Genomic DNA, 26671 nt, shown 5'->3' with positions numbered 1-26671 from the left:
GAACCTCTGAAAAGATGGTTAGCTCTTGATGACAGAATGTTAACAGTACTATGATGTAGACACCATAAAAATTGCGGAAGTACAGTACCATTCCAGCATGTTACAATCAGATGCCTGCCTTTCACTCCAGACAGCCCAAGAAAGGCTGAGGATGGCAGATAGTGATTTCACCATCTCAGATCGGACCTCTGACCAGCAGGCTGCACACAGCATGATTTCCACTGTGGGCAGACAGCTGCCATTGTCTCAAGGTGAAAAACCTGCTTGTACTACATCCAACTTGGCAATAACACATGCAACTGAGTTTCCAGACTTCAAACACAGTCTGCCACAGGAGTATCAGACCTTGCAGAGACGCCATGACACTGACAACCCCTATGGCTCAAGCACACACTCCATCGACCGCACACCTAGGGGGTTGACTGTATATCTTCGACCTCAATTCAAGAAAATACTTTTAGGCAGACACTGGATCTGACATTAGCTCAAAACTGCTAGAAGCATACTAACATTCAAGAAAACATCAGTACTGCAACTTCACGTGGTTAATAATCCAAGATCTGCATGGATCCACGACATCCATCTTGTAACTATCGCCTCAGCATCAACTTACATGGATCTTCTCATGTTACTGATATCAAGAAACTGGTAGTGGGAATCGACTTTCTCTGTGATTTCTACATTTCACAGGACATTCACCAAGCTTTGCTCCTGCACCACGATACGGGACTACACATCACAGGGCTGTTCATCCTGACAACCCCATCCCTCCTTGATACAACACACTGCCCACCTGGACAGCAAGATGACAATTTCACATACGGGCGACACGCTAAAAGAGTGTATCACAATGGCAGAAGAACTGCTACAACGACTGGAGTGCAGCTTGTAATGCACTTGATGCAGAGAATCCATCTCTTCTCCAACGCATCATGGACACATCAGCTGCACTCGCACTAGCATGCGACAACCTCAAGGCATCTCGCGCACCTACAGCTCTGACGAACGTGAGGAAGCGCATGCGATCCCATTTTTGCTGATTGACAATTCCCCTTCACTCATAATTCCAGCTGCATTGTGGCCAAAGACACTGAGCACACACAGCAACATTAAGTTTAGTACTGTGCACTCCACCTCAATTCGCGATGTGTTGGGCATAGACCTCACTAACACCACAAAGGTGCAAGTGTGTGCGATGTGTAACAGCTTGATGAATCATATCCTAATTACCACCAAGATACTTGTACGTCACAAAGCACACTGTCTGGGCCCAAGTAATTTACACACTGCTAAGGCTACAGCTGACAACATTTTACATGTGGACATTGTTCGCCCATCAGATGGCCTGTGGGTGTCACCAATCAAATTAGTAGTGAAAAAAGATGGAACACTCGTACATCGCATGACACTTAGCGAGTACCCAATATAAAAGGATTCATACATCAGCTAGTAGGTGTTCTCAGTGGAATTGGCTGTAAAAAAGCTTACCTACAAATTTCAGTGCACAAAGTCAATATCACAAAACTGTGATTATCACACCGTTTGATCTCTTTGAATATCTTTTCATTTCATTTGGTTAAATAATGCCGCTCAGACAAGGTAGTGATTCATTGATAGGATTCTTTTTCGTTTTGAATTACTCCTATGCCTATTTAGACGACATCCTCATTTTTTGGCTATGTTTGAAGAAAATGAGCGACACCTCAGACAAATCCTCACTGTTCTAAGAGACAGCAGTGTTGTGATCAAAGAGGACAAATCTCAGTTACAGAAACCAGAATTTACCTTCCTTGGACACTTAGTTAGCACTATAGGCATCAGGCCGGCCCTAAACTGGGCTGACACCATAAGACAACTCCCACTCCCCCAGAATTATCACAAACTCCGTCATTTCTTAGGAATTTTAGCTTTTACCGGCTTACCCACCACAAGCTCCATCTTTACAAGTATCTCTCACCAACACGCTGGCAGGATCTAAAAAGCAGAGAAGAAGCAAGATCAAATGGATTGCAAAGGTGAAATATGCATTCAAACTCGCCAAAGACAACTTTGCACACACAGTCATGTTGGCTGGCCCCATTCCAGATGTGAAACTCATCGTCATCACAGATGCAACCAACACTACCTCTGGCGCCATACTGCAACAACTAATGGCCAAAGAGGCATACCTCTCCCATTCTTCCCACAAAAATATCTCCTCCCAATTCAAATGGCTGGTATTGGACCGACAACTTTTTGTTGTTAACAGCACTATGAGATACTTCCGAGAAGATATCAATTGCCGTCATATTGTAGTATTTACAGACCATACATCACATTCTGATGCCATAAGGCACCTGTCAAAGGATATCAACTCTCGACACACCGATGCCTGCGCCTTACCACCCAGTGCAAAATAGATATGTCACCCTCACAGAGCAGAAAATCTTATCAGGGAATACTTATGACGAGTCCATACGATCTCCCTCCATTTTAACTACGAGAGGCTAGCCATGAAGATGTGAGCGTAGCAAAACTGATGTCAAGTGATATTACAGGCCTACAAATCCAACTGTTGCAGGACCTGAAACTCTGATACTCTGTGATGTCTCTCTCAATAGGGCTTGGCCGTTGATGCCGTAGCAATGCAACAAGAAATATTCAACCAACTACTTGGTCTCTGTCACCAATGGATCAGGCCCACAGTCTTCCTCCTAATGGAATGCTTCGTGCAGTTCAGCGTCAAGTGGGACTGCCGCACCTGGGCACAGACAGGTGTACCATGGCAATGAAGTAAAGTCAGAAGATACACGCAGTCACAGTTAAGTTGGTTTCAGATTCCCAAGACCTGCTTCCACCACATACACATCGACTTTGTCAGCGCCCTTAGACGGATTCAATTGCAGGTTCTATCAAAAAGAATCATTCGATTTTTAAAAAATCATAACTATTATGTTATTTGAGATATGTACGTGGACAATTTACTGTTGGAAAGAGCAAACTCTCGAGTTTCACATGGTTACTGCTAGATAGCACCAGTGTGCTCTCAATTCAGTTCTAGTAAAAATGGTGTTGGGACAACAGAAAGATTTTTATGTTCGCGCATTGCAGGTCAATAATAACTGTTCAGTGAGACTTTCGTACTAGGTGTGGTGTGGATCCTCATACAGCACAGAGTATTAGATGATGGCATGAACAGTTCCGAGAAACATGTTGTCTGTTTAAAGGCAAATTGCTGGGCTGTCCCTGAGTGTATGACACAGATATCGAACTCATCTGCCATGTTTAACAAGGAGTCTGGAGAAATCCGTTCGCTGTGCAGCTCGACAGCTCAACATGCCCCAATGTCCATCTGGTGTGTGTTGCATCGACGTTTAAGCATAAAACTATACAAAATTCAGCTACTGCAAGCTCTCATGAAGATGACTAACAACAACATGTGGAGTTCTGTAATTTCGTTCTTGGCAAGATGGAGGATGACAGGTGTCTTCCATGCTTAGTGTTTAGTGATGAGGCAACATTCCACTTAAATGGACATGTGAACCATCATAATGTGAGAATATGGGGTACAGAGCAATCATGTGAAGTTGTATAACATGAGAGGGACTCTCCAAAATTTAATGTCTTTAGCGCAGTTTCACAGAAAAAGGTGTTGGGTCAATTATTCTTTGCTGAGAACACTGTTACAGGAAGCACATATCTCGATATGCTTGGAACTTTCTTTTCCTACAGTTGGAGACTGCTCCGAATGACTTCATTTACCAATACGATGGGGTATCACCACACAGGCATCTGGAAGTGGGGGAATTCTTAAATCAGAGGACTACTGAATGATGGATCGGTCTCACTGGACCAAATGATTCGACCTTACATTACTGTCCTCCAAGGTCACCGGACCTGACTTGACATGATTATTTCTTGGGGGGTTTATAAAAGACTCTGTTTATGTGCTTCCATTACCAACAACAATGAATGAACTGAGACATCGCATAAGAGCAGCTATGGAAGCTGTAACTCAAGACATGCTCGCTGCAATATGTGATCAATTTGAATACCATGTTGACATATGCCATGCATCTCATGGGGGGCATATGAAAAGATATGAAAAAAACCTTTTGAGTTTCCTGTGCACCAAAAAACAAAATTCATTATATATGTTTCTTAGTTTCAGAAATATAGACATGCCAAATTGGATGAATCATTTTGATACACCATGTGCCTTCTTTTAATGATAGATAGAGCGTCATGCTGGCTAGAAGCGGCCTCATCATGGACATCACAGCAGAGTACTACGCCTACACCTTTGTAGAAACATGGACAGCACAGCTCGGCATACCAGATACAATAAAAACATACCAAGGCCGCCAGGTTTAATCGGCACTCTTCGCCACACTGTGTAACCCTTGTGGAATTAAACGTAACTGCACTACAGTTTATCACGCCCAGAATGGAAGGTTAGTCAAGTGGTGGCATTCGTCTCCCAAATTAGCCCTTATGTGTCATGGCCTATTTTGGACTGAAACAGATACCTTGCGCTCCACTTGGCATCTGAACAGCCTTCAATGAGAACTTATAATCATCCCTCGCTGAGATGCTATATGGCAAATCACTAGCTGTTCCCTTTGACTTCGTCCCAGTCACATAAGTCCAAGAGCAGGTCGATTTACCTGCTCTACTTCAATAAGTGAAGGATGACATTAGATATATCCATGTGCCATTTCCCACTCCCCACTAGGAGGCCAAAGTCCCTGTACGTAAAGTGCTTTCAACTGTGTACATGCCATGCTATGAGAGGACACAGTCCAGCCAGATCTACAGCCCCTGTACAAAGATCCCTTGAAAGCCCTGAGAAGAAACACACATAGGTTTGACATTATGATTAATGACAACTGTTTCGATCTACATCTATATCTACTTGGTTACTCTGCAATTCGCACTTAAGTGCCTGGCAGAGGGTTCGTCGAACCATTTTCGTACTACTTCCTTACCATTACACTCTCGAATGGTGCGTGGGAAAAAGGAACACCCAAATCTTTCTGTTCGAGCTCTGATTTCTCTTATTTTATTATGATGATCATTTCTCCCTACATAGGTGGATGCCAACAAAATATTTTCGCATTCAGAAGAAAAAGTTGGTGATTGAAATTATGTAAATAGATCTCACCGCAAAGAAAACCGCCTTTGTTTCATTGACTGCCACCCCAACGCGTGTATCATATCAGTGACACTCTCACCCCTATTGCGCGATAACACGAAACGGGCTGCCCTTCTTCGCAATTTTTCGATGTCCTCCGTCAACCCTACCTGGTAAGGATTCCACACCGAGCAGCAATAATCCAGCAGAGGACGGACAAGTGTAATGTAGGCTGTCTCTTTAGTGGGTTTGTCGCATCTTCTAAGTGTTCTGCCAACAAAGCACAGTCTTTGTTTCGCCTTCCCCACAATATTATCTATGTGGTCTTTCCAATTTAAGTTGCTAGTAACTGCAATTCCTAGGTATTTAATCGAATTGACAGCCCTTAGATTTGTGCGATTTATCGTATATCCAAAATTTATCGGATTTATTTTAGTACCTATGTGGATGACCTCGCACTTTTATTTGTTTAGTGCCAAATGCCACTTTTCGCACCATACAGAAATTCTCTCTAGATCGTTTTTTAATTGGAATTGATCTTCTGATGATTTTACTAGACGGTAAGTTACAGCATTATCTGCAAACAATCTGCTCAGATTATCACCTAGATCATTTATGTAAATGAGGAACAACAGAGGGCCTATGACACTACCTTGCAGAACGCCAGATATCACTTATGTTCTACTCGATGATTTACTGTCTATCACTACGAACTGTGACCACTCTGAGAGGAATCCAGTCACACAACTGAGACGATACTCCATATGCACGCAGTTTTATTAATAGTCGCTTGTGAGGAACGGTATCAAAAGCCTTCTGAAAATCTAGGAATATGGAATCGATCTGAGGTCCCTTGTCGACAGCACTTATTACTTGATGGGAATAAAGAGCTAGCTGTGTTGCACAAGAACGATATTTTCTGAATCCGTGTTGGTTATGTATCAATACGTCATTTTCTTCAAGGTGATTCATAATGTTCGATTACAATATATGCTCCAAAATCCTACTGCAAATTGAAGTCAGTGATATGGGTCTGTAATTCAATGACGGTCTCTTATTTCCTTTCTTGAATTTTGGTGTGACCTGTTCTACTTTCCAGTCTTTAGGAACAGACCTTCCGTCAAGTGAGCAGTTGTATATGTTTGCTAATAAAGGCGCTATTGTGCCTGCATACTCTGGAAGGAACCTGACTGGTATACCATCTGCACCGGAAGACTTGTCTTTCTTAAGTGATTTGAGTTGTTTCACAACACCTAAGGTATCTGCTCTTATGTCACTCATGGTAACAGCTGTTCTGGTTTCTAATTCTGGAATATTTACTTCATCTTCTTTCGTGAAGGAATTACTGAAAACTGTAGTTAGTAACTCCGCTTTAGCGGTACCATCATCAGTAACATTTCCATCGCTATCGCGCAGTGACGGTATTGACTGTTTTTAGCCGCTGGTGTACTTTACATATGACCACAATCTCTTTGGGTTTTCTACCATATTTTGAGACAATGTTTGATTGTGGAAACTATTAAAAGCATCTCTCATTGACGTCCACACTAAATTTCGTGCTTCCGTGAAACTTAGCCAGTCTTGGAGATTTTGCATTCTTCTGAATTTGGCATGCTTGAAACCAGTTAGGGTTCTTCAAGAAAACATGAACCCAAACCCCATGAAAAACGATGACAACTATCTACAACTAGCAGTATGTATATGGCTAACCCCGACACACCAGCGCTTTTCATCATTTGGCTCGATCTCAGCGACTTCAAACCAGAGAGCATGACCATCAAACTTGTCGATAACGATCTCTTCCTCACTGCTCACAATGAAGACATGCTGACAAGCAACACCCACTTGTCTGACGCTTGCATAACACTGGCACCTTCCCCAGTGACAGCAACTGTGCTTTCACATTATCCTGCCCTTCATCAGATGGTTTCCTCACCTTCGCATGCCTGAGGATTCCCTCACAATCGTCGCTTTCACTCCCACCTCAAGACGAAGGGGACTCCACCACAGAGATGCCCCTACTGCCACTGCTCCCAGTACCTCCAGAAGAGCCACCAATATCGAGGTATGGACGCACCAGGTACCTTCCACACCAGCCACTCCCCTACCAGCTCTACACCAACAGTACTGTATGTCACATCTCCAAAAAATGGTCCAGCTATGCCCTGCAATATAGCCAGCCATGGCACAAATGGTCACGCACTCATGTGCATACCAGTCCAACTAAATGATGCATTTCACATCTTCCCTTTAATGCTTTGCACTATAGTGGCGGGCTGGGGCGGGAGGGGGACTCCGTGGGGCTCTGTGCCGATATCGATAGTGATACGCATTACTGGCGAGTGAAGAGAGGTATATCTGTGGACTGAGGAATGACTTCAGTGCATTTGGTGCCATGATCGAATGTGGATGTGTCATTGAATCATCTTTTGTAAATATATCATTTATATGATCAACCCATCCAACTTCATTATTGGGACATTCCCTGTCATCTGATAGGGAATCCTTCCACAAAGTTTTTGGCGCTTCATACCTTTTGCATAGCTTTTGATCGCCGACAGTTTTGCTGTTAAAACAGATTTGGACAACACACGCTGTGCACGCAAGTCATTGTCTTTAATGGGTCTAATCCACCCATGGAATTTTGGATTCTTTTGCCATTCTTTTTGGTACTTACGTCTGTACAACAGTTATGTTTAATTTTTGCCACTCATTAATTCCTTTTTTTATGGATTAGATTAGATTAGATTAATACTAGTTCCATGGATCATGAATACGATGTTTCGTAATGATGTGGAACGAGTCAAATTTTCCAATTCATGACATAATTAAGTTAATTTAAAAACATAAATAAGTTAATATAACAACTTTTTTTTTAATTTTTTTAATATTTTTTTCTTTTTTTCTGAATTTATATCTAAAAATTCCTCTATGGAGTAGAAGGAGTTGTAATTCAGAAATTCTTTTAATTTCTTCTTAAATACTTGTTGGTTATCTGTCAGACTTTTGATACTATTTGGTAAGTGACCAAAGACTTTAGTGGCAGTATAATTCACCCCTTTCTGTGCCAAAGTTAGATTTAATCTTGAATAGTGAAGATCATCCTTTCTCCTAGTATTGTAGTTATGCACACTGCTATTACTTTTGAATTGTGTTTGGTTGTTAATAAAATATTTCATAAGAGAGTATATACACTGAGAAGCTACTGTGAATATCCCTAGATCCTTAAATAAATGTCTGCAGGATGATCTTAGGTGGACTCCAGCTATTATTCTGATTACACGCTTTTGGGCAATAAATACTTTATTCCTCAGTGATGAATTACCCCAAAATATGATGCCATATGCAAGCAATGAGTGAAAATAGGCGTAGTAAGCTAATTTACTAAGATGTTTATCACCAAAATTTGCAATGATCCTTATTGCATAAGTAGCTGAACTCAAACGTTTCAGCAGATCATCAATGTGTTTCATCCAATTTAATCTCTCATCAATGGACACACCTAAAAATTTTGGATATTCTATATTAGCTGTATGCTTCTGATTAAGGTCTATATTTATTAATGGCGTCATACCATTTACTGTACGGAACTGTATGTACTGTCTTATCAAAATTCTGTGAGAGTCAATTTACAAGGAACCACTTAGTAATCTTGTGAAAGATATTATTGACAATTTCATCAGTTAATTCTTGTTTGTCAGGTGTGATTACTATACTTGTATCATCAGCAAAGAGAACTAACTTTGCCTCTTCATGAATATAGAATGGCAAGTCATTAATATATATTAAGAACAACAAAGCACCCAAGAACGACCCTTGTGGAACCCTATTCTTGATAGTTCCCCAGTTGGAGGAACGTGCTGATATTTGCATATTATGACAACTGCTTATTTCAACTTTCTGCACTCTTCCAGTTAGGTATGAATTAAACCATTTGTGCACTGTCCCACTCATGCCACAATACTTGAGCTTGTCTAGCAGAATTTCATGATTTACACAATCAAAAGCTTTTGAGAGATCACAAAAAATCCCAAAGGGTGGTGTCAGTTATCCAGATCATTCAAAATTTGATTGGTGAAAGCATATATGGCATTTTCTGTTGAAAAACGTTTCTGGAAACCAAACTGACATTATGTTAGTACTTCATTTTTACAGATATGTGAAGCTACTCTTGAATACATCACTTTCTCAAAATTTTTGGATAAAGCTGTTAGAAGGGAGATTGGACGGTAATTGTTGACATCAGATCTATCCCCTTTTTTATGCAAAGGTATAACAATAGCATATTTCAGTCTATCAGGGAAAATGCCCTGTTCCAGAGAGCTATTACACAGGTGGCTGAGAATTTTATTTATCTGTTGAGAACAAGTTTTTAGTATTTTGCTGGAAATGCCATCAATTCCATGTGAGTTTTTGCTTTTAAGCAAATTTATTATTTTCCGAACTTCAGAGGGAGAAGTGGGTGAGATTTCAATTGTATCAAATTGCATAGGTATGGCCTCTTCCATTAACATCCTAGCATCTTCTAATGAACACCTGGATCTTACTATATCCACAACATTTAGAAAATGATTATTAAAAATATTTTCAACTTCTGACTTTTTGTTCATAAAGTTTTCATTCAATTTGATGGTAATACTGTCTTCCTGTGCTCTTGGTTGACCTGTTTCTCTTTTAATAATTTTCCAAATTGTTTTAATTTTATTATCAGAGTTGCTGATTTCAGACATGATACACGTACTTCTGGATTTTTTAATAACTTTTCTTAATATAGCACAGTAGGTTTTATAATGTTTGATAGTTTCTTGGTCACTACTCTTTCTTGCTGTCAGATACATTTCCCTTTTCCGGTTACAAGATATTTTTATACCCTTAGTACGCCATGGTTTGTTACATGGTTTCTTACAAGTATATTTAACAAGGAGTCCAAATTTTTCAGAAATAGATGAAAATTTCCCGATGGGGACCTATATACAGTTACAATTATAAATGTGCCTTTATTTAATTTAAGCTCACAGGCACATGCTTCTATATGTTTCTCTACATAAAACTTTTCTGTTTCTATACTCTTTGCACAATGATAACTTTTGACATATATGGCAACTCCTCCTTTCTCCATATTTTCTCTAATTACATGTGCAGAGAGTTTATATCCACTTACATTTACCTTATCTATATCAGTAACAATGTGATGCTCAGACAGGCATAGTATACCTATTTCATCCTCAGCTTCTAAATATTCTAAACAAACCACAAACTCATCTATTTTATTCTTTAAACTCCCAATATTTTGATGAAATATACTTACATTATTTTTAATTATACTTTTATGAGAAATTTTCCATATTCTAACATTTGCAGTACTCTCCTGTCTGAGTTTCTCATTGTGCTTAGGCCTAGTTACTATACCAGTGATCACATGGTGTTCAGAGAGGCAGATTATGTCAACTGGGTTGCGTGACTTTAATTCATCAATGCAATTACCTAGGACTGGAGGAGGACATTAGTGTTTAACGTCCCGTCGACAACGAGGTCATTAGAGACGGAGCGCAAGCTCGGGTGAGGGAAGGATGGGGAAGGAAATCAGCCGTGCCCTTTCAAAGGAACCATCCCGGCATTTGCCTGAAGCGATTTAGGGAAATCACAGAAAACCTAAATCATGATGGCCGGAGACGGGATTGAACCGTCGTCCTCCCGAATGCGAGTCCAGTGTGCTAACCACTGCACCACCTCGCTCGGTATATCTAGGACTGAGATACAACTTGGTGGAGATAAAATTTCTGGTGATTGGTGAAAATTTATAATTGACTGCTGTGATTGGTGATCCAATGTGCTAGAATTGTGCTGTTTAATTTCTTTCCTAAACTGAAGATTTGTTTCAATCCTGTCCTCTCGTAGAACTTGACATCTTTCTGTCTTACCTATCCTAAAAAAGGTGCTGCTCCAACACCTGTAACCACTGGTATTTTACCATTCGTAGCAGTGCCTCCCCCCCTTAAATTTCCTGCTATTACCCCAGCCAGTTTACACTTCCCTTTCCTGTTGAGATGTAGGCCATGCCACCTACTGAGATAATCAACAGGAACCTCACCAATATGAGCCCCCACACCCGACCCAAGCAGCCATTCCAACTCCAAATTAACTCTCCCAATATAAGAGTTCAAATGAGGCCGGTCATGGCGTCTCAGGACAGATACAAATTCAACTCTGGTGTGTCTCAATGCCGACTTTCACAAGTTCTTCCATTACCTATTTTCTCATCATTCTCGCTTCTGGAGCCACATTTTTGGTAAACAATAGTTCAGTCCTAATTTTAAACTGTCAGTACCCATAGTAATCAGACAGAAAGTGTAAATGCACTAACGAAAGGCGTGACTAGACAGGACTGACAGCGATTGTTATTGCCTTAGGTCTGTTTGACTCTGTTATTGCAGTGCATGGTTTGAATGTTATCTCTGGCCTGTGTGTTGTCAGAATTATTTATATTCGTTTCATTTCAGTGTGACAAGCAAGACAGCAAAATTCTCGTATATTTAGCCAGTGTCGAACAATGTACTATCATACATTGCACGAGCACTCAAATTATCGTATGGTCCCTTTGGTATCATATGAGTTGCCACCCTGGTTCAGAATCATCTTCATAACTAGCTATCAGTTAACCAAGGTGAGAAAATAACACCACAGACGAATAAGAGTAGGCTCCACAGTCTCAAAATAGAAGGGAAGTTTAGGGTTTAACTTCCGATCAACATCCAGACTCAAGGAACACAGTATAGTGCATGGCAGATGATGCTTCCCACTGTACCACACAATAATGTTTCCTCACATTTAATTCTAGTATGGAGCAAGTAAATGATTGCTTAAATGTCTTTGTGCGCACTACTATTAGTCCAAACGTGTTCTCGCGGTTTCTGCATCAGTGGCATGTAGAATGTTATAGAATATTGCTAGACTTGTGTCTTAATACTATTCTTCAAACTTCAATATTATTGCATGTGTCATTTGCCATCTGTTTTGAAGTGCAGTGCCTGCCACTCTAGGTTTTTCAGTGTCTATGTGATGCTCTCCCACGAATCATCAAACATGTGATCATTCTACATCTACATACATGTGATCATTCCACATCCATATACATACTCTGCAAAACGCTATGAAGTCATGGCAGAGGGTACTGCAAATGGTTACACGATTTCTTTCCACTCCAGTTGCACATGAAACGTGCAAGAATTATTTCTTAAATATCTCTACATGGACCGTAACTAGTCTAATATTGTTTGCACGGTTGCTATGGGAGCATTACACAGGGGACTGAAGAATATGTCTGTGTTCTTCACTAAATACTAGCTCATGAACTTTAGTAAGTAGGCTTTCTTGGGTTAATTTGTGTCTACCTTCAAGAGCTTTGCAATTCTGGATACTCTACATTTACGTAATGCTCTACTGTGAATTAAACAAATCTGTGACAATTTCCACTGCCCTTCCCTGTATACATTCAATATCCCTTTTTTGTCCTACATGGTATGTGTCTCACACACATTGTAAAATGTCTTGCCAATGGACTGAAGTCTTCCATCTGCTTTACGACTAAGCCTATGTGTGATCATTCAGTTACAAGTTGGTATACTCAAGTATTTGTATGGGCCAACTGACTCACATTACAAGAAATACTGCAAAATATTAAAGACTGTAATACGGACATCAAAGTAAATACATTATAAGGAAAAGATAGTCATATCAGATAACAAAATAAAGACTATATGGAGGAGGAGACCAGTAGAACCAGACATGAAGAGGGACAAATAGCATTAAGAGTAAATGATACATTGGTGACAGACGTGTACAGTGTTGCAGAACTTTTTAACAAACATTTTATAATTGTTACTGAAAAGATGGGGTTGTCAGGTTCTGTAGATGCTGCTAGGGGATACCTCAGACCAGACATTTCAAGTAACTTCCATAATATGAATTTGACCCTCACTACCCCAGCAGAAATAATATCCACCATAAAATCATTAAAATCAAAAACATTTAGTGGGTATGGTGAAATATCAACAAAGTTACTTAAAGAATGTGATTCTGAGTTGAGTAACATATTAAGCTATCTGTGTTACCAGACATTTATCAGTGGAATATTTCCTGAATGGTTGAAATATGCTGAAGTTAAGCCACTGTTTAAGAAGGGAGATAAAGAAATAGCATCAAATTTCCGTCCAATTTCACTTCTGCCAGCATTCTCAAAAATTTTAGAAAAAGTAATGTACAATTGGCTTTATAAACATCTTACCTCAAAGAACGTACTGTCAAAGTCACTGTTTCGGATTTCTAAAGGGTTCTGATGTTGAGAGGGCTATTTACAGTTACAGCGAAAATGTGCTTAATTCATTGACAAAAAATTGCAGGCAACTGGTATATTTTGTGATCTGTCAAAGGCATTTGACTGTGTAAATCACAATATCCTTTTAAGCAAATTAGAATATTATAGTGTAACAGGAAATGCTGCAAAATGGTTCAAATCTTATATCTATGGCAGGAAACATAGAGTGTTATTACGAAAGAGACATGTATCAAGCTATCAGGCATCATCCAACTGGGAACTAATTACATGTGGGGGTCTCACAAGGTTCCATTTAAGGGCTCTTACTTTTTTCCTGTGTATATCAATGACCTTTCATCAGTAACATTACCAGAAGCCAAGTTCGTTTTGTATGCTGATGATACCAACATTGCAATAAATAGCAAATCAAGTGTAGTCTTAGAAAGGTCAGCTAATAAAATATTTGTGGACATTAATCACTGGTTCCTAGCCAATTCTTTGTCACTAAACTTTGAAAAAACACACTACATGCAGTTCAGAAATTGTAAGGGGTGTCCCACGAGTATATGCCTAACATACGATGACAGGCAGATAGAAGAAGTGGACAGTGATAAATTCTTGGGATTACAGTTTGATAATAAATTCAACTGGGAGGAGCACCCCACAGAACTGCTGAAGCATCTTAACAAATCTCTATTTGCAATGCTAATTGTGTCAGACATAGGGGATATAAAAATGAAAAAGCTGGCATACTATGCTTACTTTCATTCCATAATGTCATATGGGATTATTTTTCGTGGCAATTCATCAAGCCAAGCTTAAGTTTTCCGAGCACAAAAACGTGCAGTAAGAGTTATATGTTGTGTGAACTCAAGAACATCTTGCAGAAGCCTGTTTAGGGAACGAGGGATACTAACTACTGCTTCCCAATATATTTATTCCATAATGAAATTTGTCATTGAAAATATATCAGTTTTTCAAACCAACAGCTCAATTCATGGAATCAATACTATAAATAAGAATAATCTTCACAAGGATTTAAAGTCACTTAGTCTTGTACAAAAAGGTGTGCATTATTCAGGAAGACACATTTTTAATAACTTGCCAGCAGCCATAAAAAGCTTAACAACCAATGAAATTCGGTCTAAGAGAAGCCCAAAGGATTTATTGGCGGCGTGTGTAAGTACGATCTAACTTCTGCACCAGTTCAGTGTAGCAATGTGTTCATTGTAAATAAGTATTTAGTAGTTGTATTACACGTTTATTACCTTATAAATAAATAAAAAACTTTTTTATTTTAAATTCAATTCATTAGTATTTGTAAAATGATTCTTTCATATAGCGTTCATTAAAAAATGACGACCATGCCACCGCGGGACTGCTACGGTCGCAGGTTCGAATCCTGCCTCGGGCATGGGTGTGTGTGATGTCCTTAGGTTAGTTAGGTTTAAGTAGTTCTAAGTTCTAGGGGACTTATGACCTAAGATGTTGAGTCCCATAGTGCTCAGAGCCATTTGAACGACCATGCCGCTTGGGACCTGTGGAATGGTACATTAGCTTATTTGTTTGAGTTGTAAATATTTGTCATGTATTGTTGTTTTTCTGACATGTTCTAAATCCTGGAGGACCCCCTCAGTACGGATCAATTGGAATGATAGTAAATCTAATCTAATCTAAACTCCAATTGTGATTCATTGCTTCTGTAGTCATAGGATACCACATTACCACTTTTTGAGAAGTGCACGATTTTACATTTCTGAACATTTAAGCAAGCTGCTAATGTTTGCACCTCTTTGAAATCTTATAACGATGTGACTGAATATTTATACCGCTTTTTCTGCAGACAGTACTTCGTTACGTACAACTCCATCACCTGCAAAAAGCATGTTCATAACAACAAAGGTATCAACAAATTTGTTGTTGTTAAGCCATTCAACATTACATGCTGTGTCCTACCTACCAGAAACCTTGGTCTAGTCACAAATTCTGTTTGATACTCCATATAATAGTACTGTTGTTAGTAATCGTTGCTGTCCTATAACATCAAACTGAATATCGAATTTTGATCGAGATAAACTCACGCTGTAGTGTTCTTCTTCGGCTCGCCAGTATAGAAGCATGCACAGTATCAACTAAGTGAAAAATGCGTGCAACACGCACGTTTATTTATGTGTAAAAGATGACTTAGGAATTTGCCTTTGCGTGAGACCGCGTATACAAGATCGTGTGCCGTATCAACTAAGTGAAAAATGCGTGCAACACGCACGTTTATTTATGTGTAAAAGACGACTTAGGAATTTGCCTTTGCGTGAGACCGCGTATACAAGATCGTGTGCCGATTTGAAGTTCTAGTTTCCCAAATTTTACTGTTCATGTCGTTTCTGCGTAATCTTTTACTGAATGTATCAATAGCCGTTTGTATTGTGAGACACCGTGAATTTTCGAACACAATAAGTTCATACTGTTCTTGTCAATTCTATGCTTTAGCTTATTGTATTCCTTTAAAATGTGTGAGAACAGCAGACCTGTCCTCGTTCAGCACAATCGTTCTCTAATTTCATTGCGCAATTACGTGAGAAATGGGTTATTTTGAGAATTTTCGAACGCTTACAAAACTATGGTTTTATAAATTACCGGTACAAGTATTTTTGATAAGTAATTCACTTCGTAACAAATCAGCGTTTGTGGATCACAGTTCTGCCACACAATACATCACCCCTGAAATTCATTCTATATGAAAGAAAATAAACGTGAGTTTCGGAAGCTGCCATTGTCCTTTGCGTAATCCATGAGCAATTATAGAAAATCGGCGTTTGTGATTTAGTTTCTGTAGCAGAATTCTAATTAACATATTGTGATGTATCTAGTTTTCCCGTAGAGAGGAGTAGCTCCATATATTATCTACGTTTATCGTAAATCAACTCTGTTTTCGAGTTTGCTAAAAACTATAATCAACCCAAAACGTTTTAGGAAACTAGTAGTTTTTGCCACAGGTATTTGTGTTGCGTTAATAGAAATTTCGCTTTGTGTATTTGCTTCAATTCTTACAGGAAATTATCAACTTTTTAACTCAACAAATTAAAAGACAACCAGTGTACTTAATTTAAAGTTATTTGTTCACTGCCTTGTAATACACTGCGCAAACCAAAATACAGCCTCACTGTGAATACTGTTGTGGAACACGGGATGAGTTGGTTGACATTCATAAGCAGCTGGCAATCCCCATGACTACTGTCAAACGATTGGCAGCTGCTGCGATGCGGTATGATAAAAGAGATCCAGAGATCCAAGAGGTACCTCAAGTGCTATCCTTTCTATTGGATCCTGTCTCCTCTGTAGAAAGTACAGGATCTGCCATTACCCGTCCGCATGACTGCGAGTGGCGCGTCAATGGTATATCTAGGCGTCATGTACAGGGTGGATAGGGTTCCAAGAGGACTCAGGGTGATGTACTAATTCCTCTAACCAACAAGTCTGAGGTGCTGTCATTCACTGAAACTGAAACTGAGCCAGTGGACTTACTTCACCTCGTTTGGGAAAAGCTGTTTTTCCCGGTGTCAGAAGGAGGTAAATGCAAAAGGATTGGGGCCTATTAATCATCGCCAGCTCAAAGTTATGGAAACTAATGGTACCTGTTAGGGAAATGGCAGCAAGGGGAAGGAAAGGAGACCAGGTGCACTCAGAGTGTATCTCTGGGGTTCCCATTCAACAGGTTGAAGACGCTATTGCAGCAGTCATTAAGGGAACAGGGTATACCGATCTGCGGACTGTGGTGCATGGTGTGTGGTCTCCAAGGTCATTCCTGGGTGACTCCAGCGACTGGCAAGGAAGGTTGAGAAGACCAGCTTTGCACCTGGCGTTTCAACAAAACTCACAATTTGCAGCATTGTCTCCAGAACTGATCATGGTCCTTTGGTGCTGAGCCAAGTGGAAGAACTGAACAAGAGACTTCGGAAATTTTGTGACAAGCTAGGTTGCGACTTCCTGGTCTTGCGCCATAGGGTCCTCCTAAATGGGTCAGATGTGCACTAAACATCAGAGGCTGCTACTCAGGTATCTGTCTACGTGTGGGGTACACACAAGGACTTTTTTAGATTAGGCGACTCCCCATCCAATCCACATAACGATGGCTGTAGGAAACCTCGAAGTATCTGTGTAAGAGCGAAAGAAATGCCTCTCATAAGCGAGAGTATTAAAATCATAATGATAAACTGCCAAAGCATTCACAACAAAGTGCCAGAGTTTGAAGTGCTCATGAAAGGTAGTGAAGCTCACGAATACTAGCCAAAGAAGCTCATTGAAACCTGAAATTGATATCAGTGAAATTTCTGGGGAAAACTTGAGTGAATATCGAAAGGATAGGCAAATAGGAAATGGAGGTGGTGTGTTTGTTGCAGCAGACAATAAACACAAATCAACTGAGACATAAATTGAAGCTGCATCTTAGATTGTGTGGGCAACACTCAGTATCAGGTGTGGGCATTAAATAATTATTGGATCCTTCTATCACCCAGCAGACTCATCTCCTAATGCAACTGAAAACTTTAGAGAAAACCTCAATATACTTGTTCGTTAAGTTCCCCAATCATACTGTAATCATCAGTGGAGACTTAAATCATCCAACAGTTAACTGGGATATTATAGGTTTGTTAGTGATGCGTGCAATAAGACATCCTGCGAAACTTTACCCAATTCCTTCTCTGAAAACTACCTAGAACAGATAGTTAGGAAGCCCACTCATGAGGAAATATGTTGAATCTAAGGACAACAAATGAACCTGACCTCTTTGAGAATGTCCACATCAAAACTGGTATCAGTGACCATGACACGGTTGTGGCAACCATGATTACCAAAGTACAAAGGACAACTAAAACAAGCGAAAAGATATATATGTTAAGCAAACTAGATAAAAAATCAGTAGTGTCATATCTCAAACAGGAACTTGAAACTTTCAGCTCAGGTCAGTAGCATGTATAGAAACTCTGGCTCAAGTCTAAATGAATAGTTGACAGCACACGGGATAATAGATACCCTGCAGAACAGTTTGTAATGGGAGGGGACCACCATGGTATACAGTAACTGTAAAGATACTTCTAAAGAAACAGATATTACTGTATAATAGGTGTAAAACAAAGCGTAGGCTATAGACAGAGAAATGCTGAATTAAACACATTTGGCTGTCAAGACAGTAATGCTTGATGCCTTCAATGACTACTGTAGCAGAATATTGTCAAATGATCTTTCAGAAATCCCAAACAAGTTTTGGTCATATACGGTAAAGGCTGTTAGTGACACCAAAGTTAGTATCCAGTCCCTAGTGAATGAGATAGGAACTGAAACTAAGGGTAACAAAGCAAAAACTGAAATGCTTAACTTCGTTTTCAAATGTTCCTTTACAAACGAAAACCCAGGAGAATTGCCATAATTTAATCCTTGTATCACTGAAAAGATGAATGAAATAAGTATTAGTGTCAGCAGTGTTGAGAAACTGCTGAAACCGTTAAAATCGAACAAAGCTTCATGGCCCAATGGAATGCCTTTCAGATTTTATACTGAATTCGTGGCTTAGTTAGCCCCTCTTCTCAGTATAATCTAGCACAGATTCATTGAACGATAAACCATGCCCCAGTTATTGGGAAAAAGCGCATGTCACACCTGTGTACAAGAAGGGTAGTGGAAGTAGTCCACAAAACTACCATTCAATATCCTTGACATCGATTTGTTGTAGAATCTTAGAACATATTCTAAGCTCAAACATATTGAGGTATCTTGAACAGAATGACCTCCTCAATTCCAAACAGCATGGATTTCGAAAACATTGATCATGTGAAACTCAACACACACTTTTCTCGCATGACACATGGAAAGCTTTGGATCAAGACAATCAGGTAGATGCTGCAGTTCTTGATTTCTGAAAAGTATTTGTCTCAGTACCATGCCTACTCTTATTGTCAAAACTACAGTCATTTGGGGTATCAACTGAAATTTGTGACTGAACTGAGAACTTTGTTGGTAGGGAGGATGCAATATGTTATCTTGGATGGAGAGACAACAACAGTTGTAGAAGCAACTCTGGGTGTGCCCCAGGAAAGTGTGTTGGAACCCTTGCTGTTCATATTGTTTTTCAATGATCTTGCAGACAAATTAATAGTAAAATCAGGCTGTTTTACAGATAATGCAGTTATCTACAAGGAATTACTATCTGAAAGAAGCTGCATAAATATTCAGTTAGATCTTGGTTGGTGAGGCGCTCAAAATCATCGACTTCAGCTCGCATACAGGGTCTAAATCTTTCCATTTCCTGTCTCAGTTCTCCCCGAATGATGATAAGATGATGAGGACAACACAAACACCCAGTCCTTATGTGGAGAAAAATCCCCAACCTGCGCGGGAATCGAACCCGGGACCCTGTGAACCAGAGGCAGCAACGCTAGCCACTAGATTGGCAACTTGCTCTAAATGTTCAGAAATACAAAATTTTGCACTTCACAAAACAAAACAAAAAATAGTATCCTACGATTATAATATCAATGAGTCACTGTTGGAATCAGCCAACTCATGCAAATACTTAGGTGCTACACTTTGTATGGATATGAAATGGAATGATCACATAGGTTCAGTTGGATGTAAACGAGATGGTAGACTTAGGTTTATTGGTGGAATACAGGGGAAGTGCAAACTATCTACAGAGGAGTTTGTTTACAAGTTACTTGTGTGACCATTTACAGAATATTGCTCAAGTTTGTGGGACCTATACCAGACAAGAGTAACAGGGGTATTGAACATATTCAGAGAACAGCAGCCCAAATGGTCACAGCTTTTTATAACCCATGTGTGAGTGTCGTAGTAATACTGAAGGAACTGAACTGTACTCGTGAAGATAGGCGAAAACTATCCCAAGAAAGTTAATAACCAATATTCAAGAGCCAGATTTCAATGATTACTGTAGGAATATACTACAGCTTCCTATGTATCACTCACATAGGGATCGTGAAGTTAAGATTAGAAAAATTACTGCACACACTGAGGCATTCAAAGATTCTTTGTTCCTGTGCTCCTTACGTGAATGGAACAGGAAGAAATCCTAATAACAGGTAAAGTGGGCTATACCCTCTGCGTGCACCTCACGATGGTTTGCAGAACATAGAGGTAGCAGCAGATCCATTCATATCAGGATTTCACCTGAGTAAAGTACGAACTGTTTTTCACATTACTGATGTTTTTGGAAACCACGCTGGTTATCTTCAAGGAGCTTATTCTGTTCTGACCTCCTAATTATCTCTGAGTTCAGGATCTTCTGTGATCTTATAAAAGCCTTGGATTCATAAAACATTCCTTGCTTATCTAAAAATTACATAAATATGGGATGAAGGGCAATGCCCTGCAGTGGCTTACTCATACCTGCAGAACAGAAAACAGAAGGTAACTATCTCATCAAATGCAGTGAATTAATATTCTAAATGGAGTACAGAAGGGGTGCCTCAAGGCTCTATTTTACAGCCAATCCCCTCCTTCACATTCTGCATAAATAGCTTATCTACTGTATAAATATAAATTTCCCATCAGTTATCTTTGTATACAGTTCTCCTCCTTTAATTGAAGATGGTGATACAAAAAAACGCCTGGACTCTGCCATGAGTACACTGGACACCCTGAAAAAATTGTTCCAGTTAAACGGGTTGAAACTGAACATAGCAAAAAAAAACATATGTTACATATCAAGATGTTGATGCAGGTGACGGTAAATAAATACATGTGGTTATTCAAAATACATTTGTTCACAGCAATAGACATGTACTAAACAATTATAATAACAACAATGGACATGTCTGCATTGGCTGGACACATGTCCTTTGTCTTCTGTGGCCACAATTCTGCACTGTGTGCTCGATCATGGTGGAGTCTACACCCTCCAGGATCAATGAACGAGCCATCAGTAGGGGAACAGGCTATGGTCTGGTGCATTTTGTTAATGTGGGTTGCCTACATCAGGGGCAGGTATGAACTCAGGGGCAAAACTGTTTTTCTCCTTTGATAGACAGGTACTTAACCTGTTGTTCTCCTTTGATCGACAGGTCCTCAACCTATTGTTCTGCTAAAAGGATCCTTCCTTTTGATTGAAAGGTCCTTAACCTATTGTTCCCCACCCCCTCCCTCTTCCCCCCTCAGGAAGCTTCCAACCAACCCCCTCCCCCTCGCTGTTACAAGTAAACTTTCAGGTCTAAGTTATTGGAATAGCCCCACTCACTCACATCAATTTGATTGACTACTTAATTAAATTGATCAATTAATTAACCCCCTCCCCCTCTGGTAAACACCCCCTCCCGGAAATTGACGGGAAAAATACTCAGTTGATCGGTCATTTGGAGGGAATTTGATTGCAGTGTATGGAATACTGTTTAAACAATTTACACAACATATGAAATATTATTTATGGTACTGTAAGGAATATAGTTTATTTATTTAGTTAAGGAATTTGTCAGGAAATCGATTGCAGCTTATGGAATATTGTTTAAACAATTAGACAATGTGTGGAATATTGTTTATTTAAACAATTTAGGGGATTCAAGGCAGTGTATGGAGTATAGTTTATTTATTTATTTAAAGAATTTTTTCAGAAATCGAGCGCCCCACAACCACACCCACCCCTCTCCCACTCCCTTCCTGTACTTGGAAACTGGTTGAGAGGAAGGGTCTCACGAAGGGAAATTCAAGGGTATATTGCTTATTTGTAAAAAAGTCAGTTTGTGATTGTTGTTTTTCTCTTTCTCATCATTGTCCATTGTTTGGAAAGATGCAGGTCTTTTAGGAAGAAAATAAATCGATCTCCCTTCTTTTTATTCCGATTGCGCAAGGAATACAGTCATGAAGCACACATCACAAGAAATTACACAGTTAAAAATCTTTCGATCACGAAGCATGTAGAGCCTGCCATCCCAGTCAGGGTGCACAGGTGGCCCCCACGAAGCGATGACGCGGCCGTCAGCTGCTGAACCACATGCATGTGTCAGTTCGCGTCCCGCAAGGATGAGGCGATGGCATCTCTTTCATACATGACACCTGAGAAATACCTCTCGAAACACATGTTCAGCTAGGCACCGTTGCTGACGCGATGATGCATAGCTGCTGGTCCAGCACCGGCAGGGATGTTTCCATAGTGGCTAGCCCTCACAGGCGCAACTAAAAGGTTTTCAGTGTTAAACTGACGTCACATCTCTATGGATGGCTGGCTATAGGAATATGTTGCAATGCTTCCCAAAATAATACAGGGTGAATTCTCCCTAGTGATCCTAATGGGACAGCTCATCCATTACTTTTCAGTACCATCTCTGAATTTCTGGGGAAATAGTTAACGGTCTCTTTTGTTGTTGTTGTAGCAGATTTCGTGATGTCTCAGCTTGTCTGTATGGACAAGAACTCCCGCCAAAAATTCACGGCATGCTCATACTCTGCATCCGTTATGTTATCGCCTGTAAGGTTGTTGGAGAATGCAGTTATGTTAGGTAGCCTGGTTTCGTTGAGTTTCGCCATACTATCCACATACTCTTATGGGAAGACCCCCCTTCCTAGTCACAAGTTGGAACTTTTCCTCATCGGGAAATGCAGCTTGAACGATATGCATATCCTCCCGAGGTAGAGTTTCAATGAGTTTCTGGAGTGACGCCTGCATAAGACGTAGCATATCAAGGAAGTGGAACAGAATTCTTGGTGCCATTCGTTTGGGGAATGAAATGTGTTTTTTGGCGCTCTCAACTAGGACACTGACCTGATCTTTCTCCAAACCGAAATCAGCTAAGTGCTCAACTAGAAAATGAGCGTCATACCCGCTTAAATTGTGAAAGAAAACGTGTTTGTGCCTCGGTAGCTGGTACATCAAAATGCATGCGTTGTGAGCTGCAGCACAGAACGTTCCCGTTGGATGATAGTGGTCCCTATAAGGAGTTTTTGTTTTTCTGTCTAATGGCAGGCCACAAATATGACAATCAACCGTGTTATTATACAAATCTTCGTTCTTCTTTGATTTAGTCGTGGGAACGTTGTTGCTGTAAAGCTTATCAACCTCCCGTGGAAGATTTTCGAGCTCAGTGAGCAGTCAAACAGTAGGATTATCCCCAACATAAGTTTTCTGGTGGTTAAGACTGGAATCATAGGATGATACAATTTGGTACACTGCTGCATATGGTACGTGTTTTTCTGTAAAGGTGGTAAGTGAGGCTGTATGGTCACCATCACAGCAGGTCGCAGGAGCGAGGAGGCATTCAAAGTCAGCGTACACTACAAACAGGCATCGATCCTGGTGGTGAGCAATCTAAAACTTTATGAATTTGTTTTCCTCAGTAGGCATATTAACACGTACCGGGGCCTTGGAACCACAGTCTACTAGATACGCTACTAATAACTTGTCTAAGGAGAAATAATACAGGCACCTTAAGCAAATATGCTTTACACGATAATCTGTTGGTAGTTGGGATTAAAGGAGTCAGGACATGTCCTTGATCCAAACATAGTGATAATTATCACCTTCAGAGAAGAGCAGCATGTTTACATGCAGCTCATGCTCACCAGCACATTTTAAGAAATAGAGGAGGCCAATGACAATGTGCTTGTCTTGCTCATCCGACTTGCTTTTCTTCTCAAGGCCATAAACATGAACTGATATTTCGGTATTCTGCGCCTCAAATTTAGGTATGTCCTGGATTTTGATGGGGAACTCGATACCATCAAAGTTATAACACTTATGAATGTCAAGGTATCTACTGTATTGGTATGTGCACTCTGGATTCTGTTTAATATTTCTTTCACAAGCCAGGATTGACTATCCAAAACAAGCCTGATCCTTTTCATTTTGGACATTAATGCATACATGCTTATTAGCTATATCTTTAAGGAGCTAGATATAGCTAGACCCTCCATTTATCGAATCATAGAAATATGTATGGATGTACAGGTGTAGTATTTGGATGAATGCTCTAGCTGACCCTCTGACTTCAATCTCAGAAAAGTATAGCACTCAAGGTGGATTTATGAAACCACTCGGCGATTGAGGTGCTCCACATTATCACGCCATTCCCCCCCCCCCCCCCCCCCAAAGATAATGAAGAGTTGTCTCTTCAACGCCAGAATCAACTTTGGGGGGATGCGACAGTTCGATGCAGAGCACCACACTGCATTTAATGACGGGATACCGCGTATCATTGACTACTTTGAGGAATTCTTTTTCCTAGACAGGAAGGCATGCCCTTAGAAAACGAACAGGGTGACGGTACCATCCTGCCGGGTTCCTCATGAACGAGATTCAGTCCTCAAAGGCGTCTGCTATCATCGAGTGTTCTAGCTGCGATATGGTCTCACTGACCTAACGTCCTTCACTAAAAGGATGGGAGAGGGAACTGCCACTAGCCATACGATTTTCTCTATTACTAATACTATAACTACTAGTCAACGGACTTGGTGAGGTGGACAGGAGTATGTGCCGTACCTCACGTGATCGGGGAAAACGTGCCGGTGGAGGAGGAGGAGATGCTGCGAATTTGGGGCAGCTGCAAGCAGTCTGGTTGCTGCAGCCCTGACCTGCTAGCCTGATGGAGGGTGGCCTATGGACGCCAGAGCGGTGCTGTGACGGGGTGGAGGTGGCGGCGGCGGCGGCGGCGGCGGCGGCGGCGGCTTCCCACGCGGCGACTAGCGGCGCTCTTGCTGATGAAGCATGGCGCCCAGGGCCTCGTTTAGATGTTATAGGCTCCGCCACCCCCTATACCTGAGCCACGGAGTATTGAGAGAATTACTCCCCTGATGCAGCCACTGTAGAATAATGAAAAAAAAAAAGTACAACATTCTAGACATCGCCTGCTGTTACTGCTGCTGCAAGAAAAGTAAGGATACTGATTATTTTTAAGCAGAGTGAGTATGTATAACCTATTTCACTCTGGCTCCTTAACATTTCCCTCATCCCCTCACGACGACAAAGGTCTCTCTCCATCTCCTCCACGCACTGTGGCATTTCGCCCTTGCCTGAGTTGGGATGGGACCATCGATTCATTTCCCCTATATCGCTCGCAGTAATGATCTAATAATAAAATCATATACACACAGGAACTACAGGCAACAACAAAAAAAAACTTTTTTAAGAATGTATACTTACATGAGTGCACATGAGTGTTTATCTCCAGCACATACCCCTCCCTGTCCCTCTTCTTTGTATGCCAGGAAATCATCTGCAACAACATAAAATACACACCATATTACATATATGATAAAATCTAATTACGTAGACAGAGTACTATGGATGCATATACTCCAACAATACGAAATTCTTTCTGAAAGGAAAGAAGTAACGTTTTATTGTTTCTTATCCTCGAAATCATCTACAACAACACCAGCGACAACATGTTATGTAAATTATGATTTTTTTTAGAAAGAAACTACATACACATGACTTATACTGCACCAATACGAAATTCTTAGTGAAAAAGTATCATTTATCGATTTTGGTTCCTCTAAATCATCTACAACATCATGAGGCACTTTGGTCACAACACATTACATTTTCGATGAAAGACATGTATTTTTCTTACGATGATATTGCTACTGTTGCTGCAGTTCATGCCACTGTTGCTGCTGGTGCAGCTGATGCCACTGTTGTTGCTGTTGCAGTTGCAACCACAGTTGTTGCTGTTGCTGCTGTTGCTGGTACAGCTGCAACCACTGCTCCACTGCTGTGCTGTTGCTGTTGCCCCTCAGCTTCATCAGTTACCCGCTGGATATATGCTGTGTAATTGGAATACCGAAGTGGGTGACGTGGTCGGGGTTGTAGGGCATGGCTGGGTAGAAGAAGGTGGCTGTTTTTAGCAATCTTCCCCTTTATATTTGGTTCTTCCAATACATTTTCTGGTAGCTCAGCCCCACCACTCGTGTTGTGGTGGAGACGTGCTGATGCGCGCAGCCCGGGGAACGCGACGCCGTGCTCGGTCAGCGACTGCGCAGGTGGTAGGAGGTGAGCAGCATGCGGCCCATCCTAGCTCGCCTCCTGCAGACGCTGCGGCTCGTGACGACGCCGGGAATCGCCAGTGCAGCAGCGGGCAATGCCCTCCGCCGGCTGGTCCTCAGGGACAGTGTCACTGATGACGACGATGTAACAGCAACTGAACATCCAATCGGTCGAACCGATGCCGACGCCCACCTCTGATGCCCTTAAATAGTGCAGACCGCTGCTGAATCCGCCAGTTACGCGGCGCCGTGTTTATTAG

General features: G+C 40.7%; 1 protein-coding gene and 1 non-coding gene across 2 annotated transcripts in view; both read right to left on the bottom strand.

The window, feature by feature from the left end:
• Nucleotides 1-7131: 7131 nt before the first annotated feature.
• The window catches only part of LOC126235109 (homeobox protein Nkx-6.1-like), a 28727-nt gene continuing 9187 nt past the window's right edge, over nucleotides 7132-26671 (bottom strand). The window contains exons 2-4 of the mRNA XM_049943844.1: nucleotides 25602-25639; nucleotides 24907-25176; nucleotides 7132-7278 (exon numbers count right to left, since the gene is read on the bottom strand). Of these exons, the coding sequence (XP_049799801.1) occupies nucleotides 7132-7278; nucleotides 24907-25176; nucleotides 25602-25639 (455 nt within the window). The remainder of the gene's footprint in view (nucleotides 7279-24906; nucleotides 25177-25601; nucleotides 25640-26671) is intronic.
• On the bottom strand, nucleotides 10777-10849 carry Trnaa-cgc (transfer RNA alanine (anticodon CGC)). The gene has a single exon. It is a non-coding gene; the product is annotated as a tRNA-Ala (tRNA).

The sequence above is a fragment of the Schistocerca nitens genome, chromosome 2 (assembly GCF_023898315.1).
Source record: "Schistocerca nitens isolate TAMUIC-IGC-003100 chromosome 2, iqSchNite1.1, whole genome shotgun sequence".
Taxonomy (NCBI): Eukaryota; Metazoa; Arthropoda; class Insecta; order Orthoptera; family Acrididae; genus Schistocerca; species Schistocerca nitens.
This window is presented reverse-complemented; position numbering and strand designations above follow the sequence as displayed.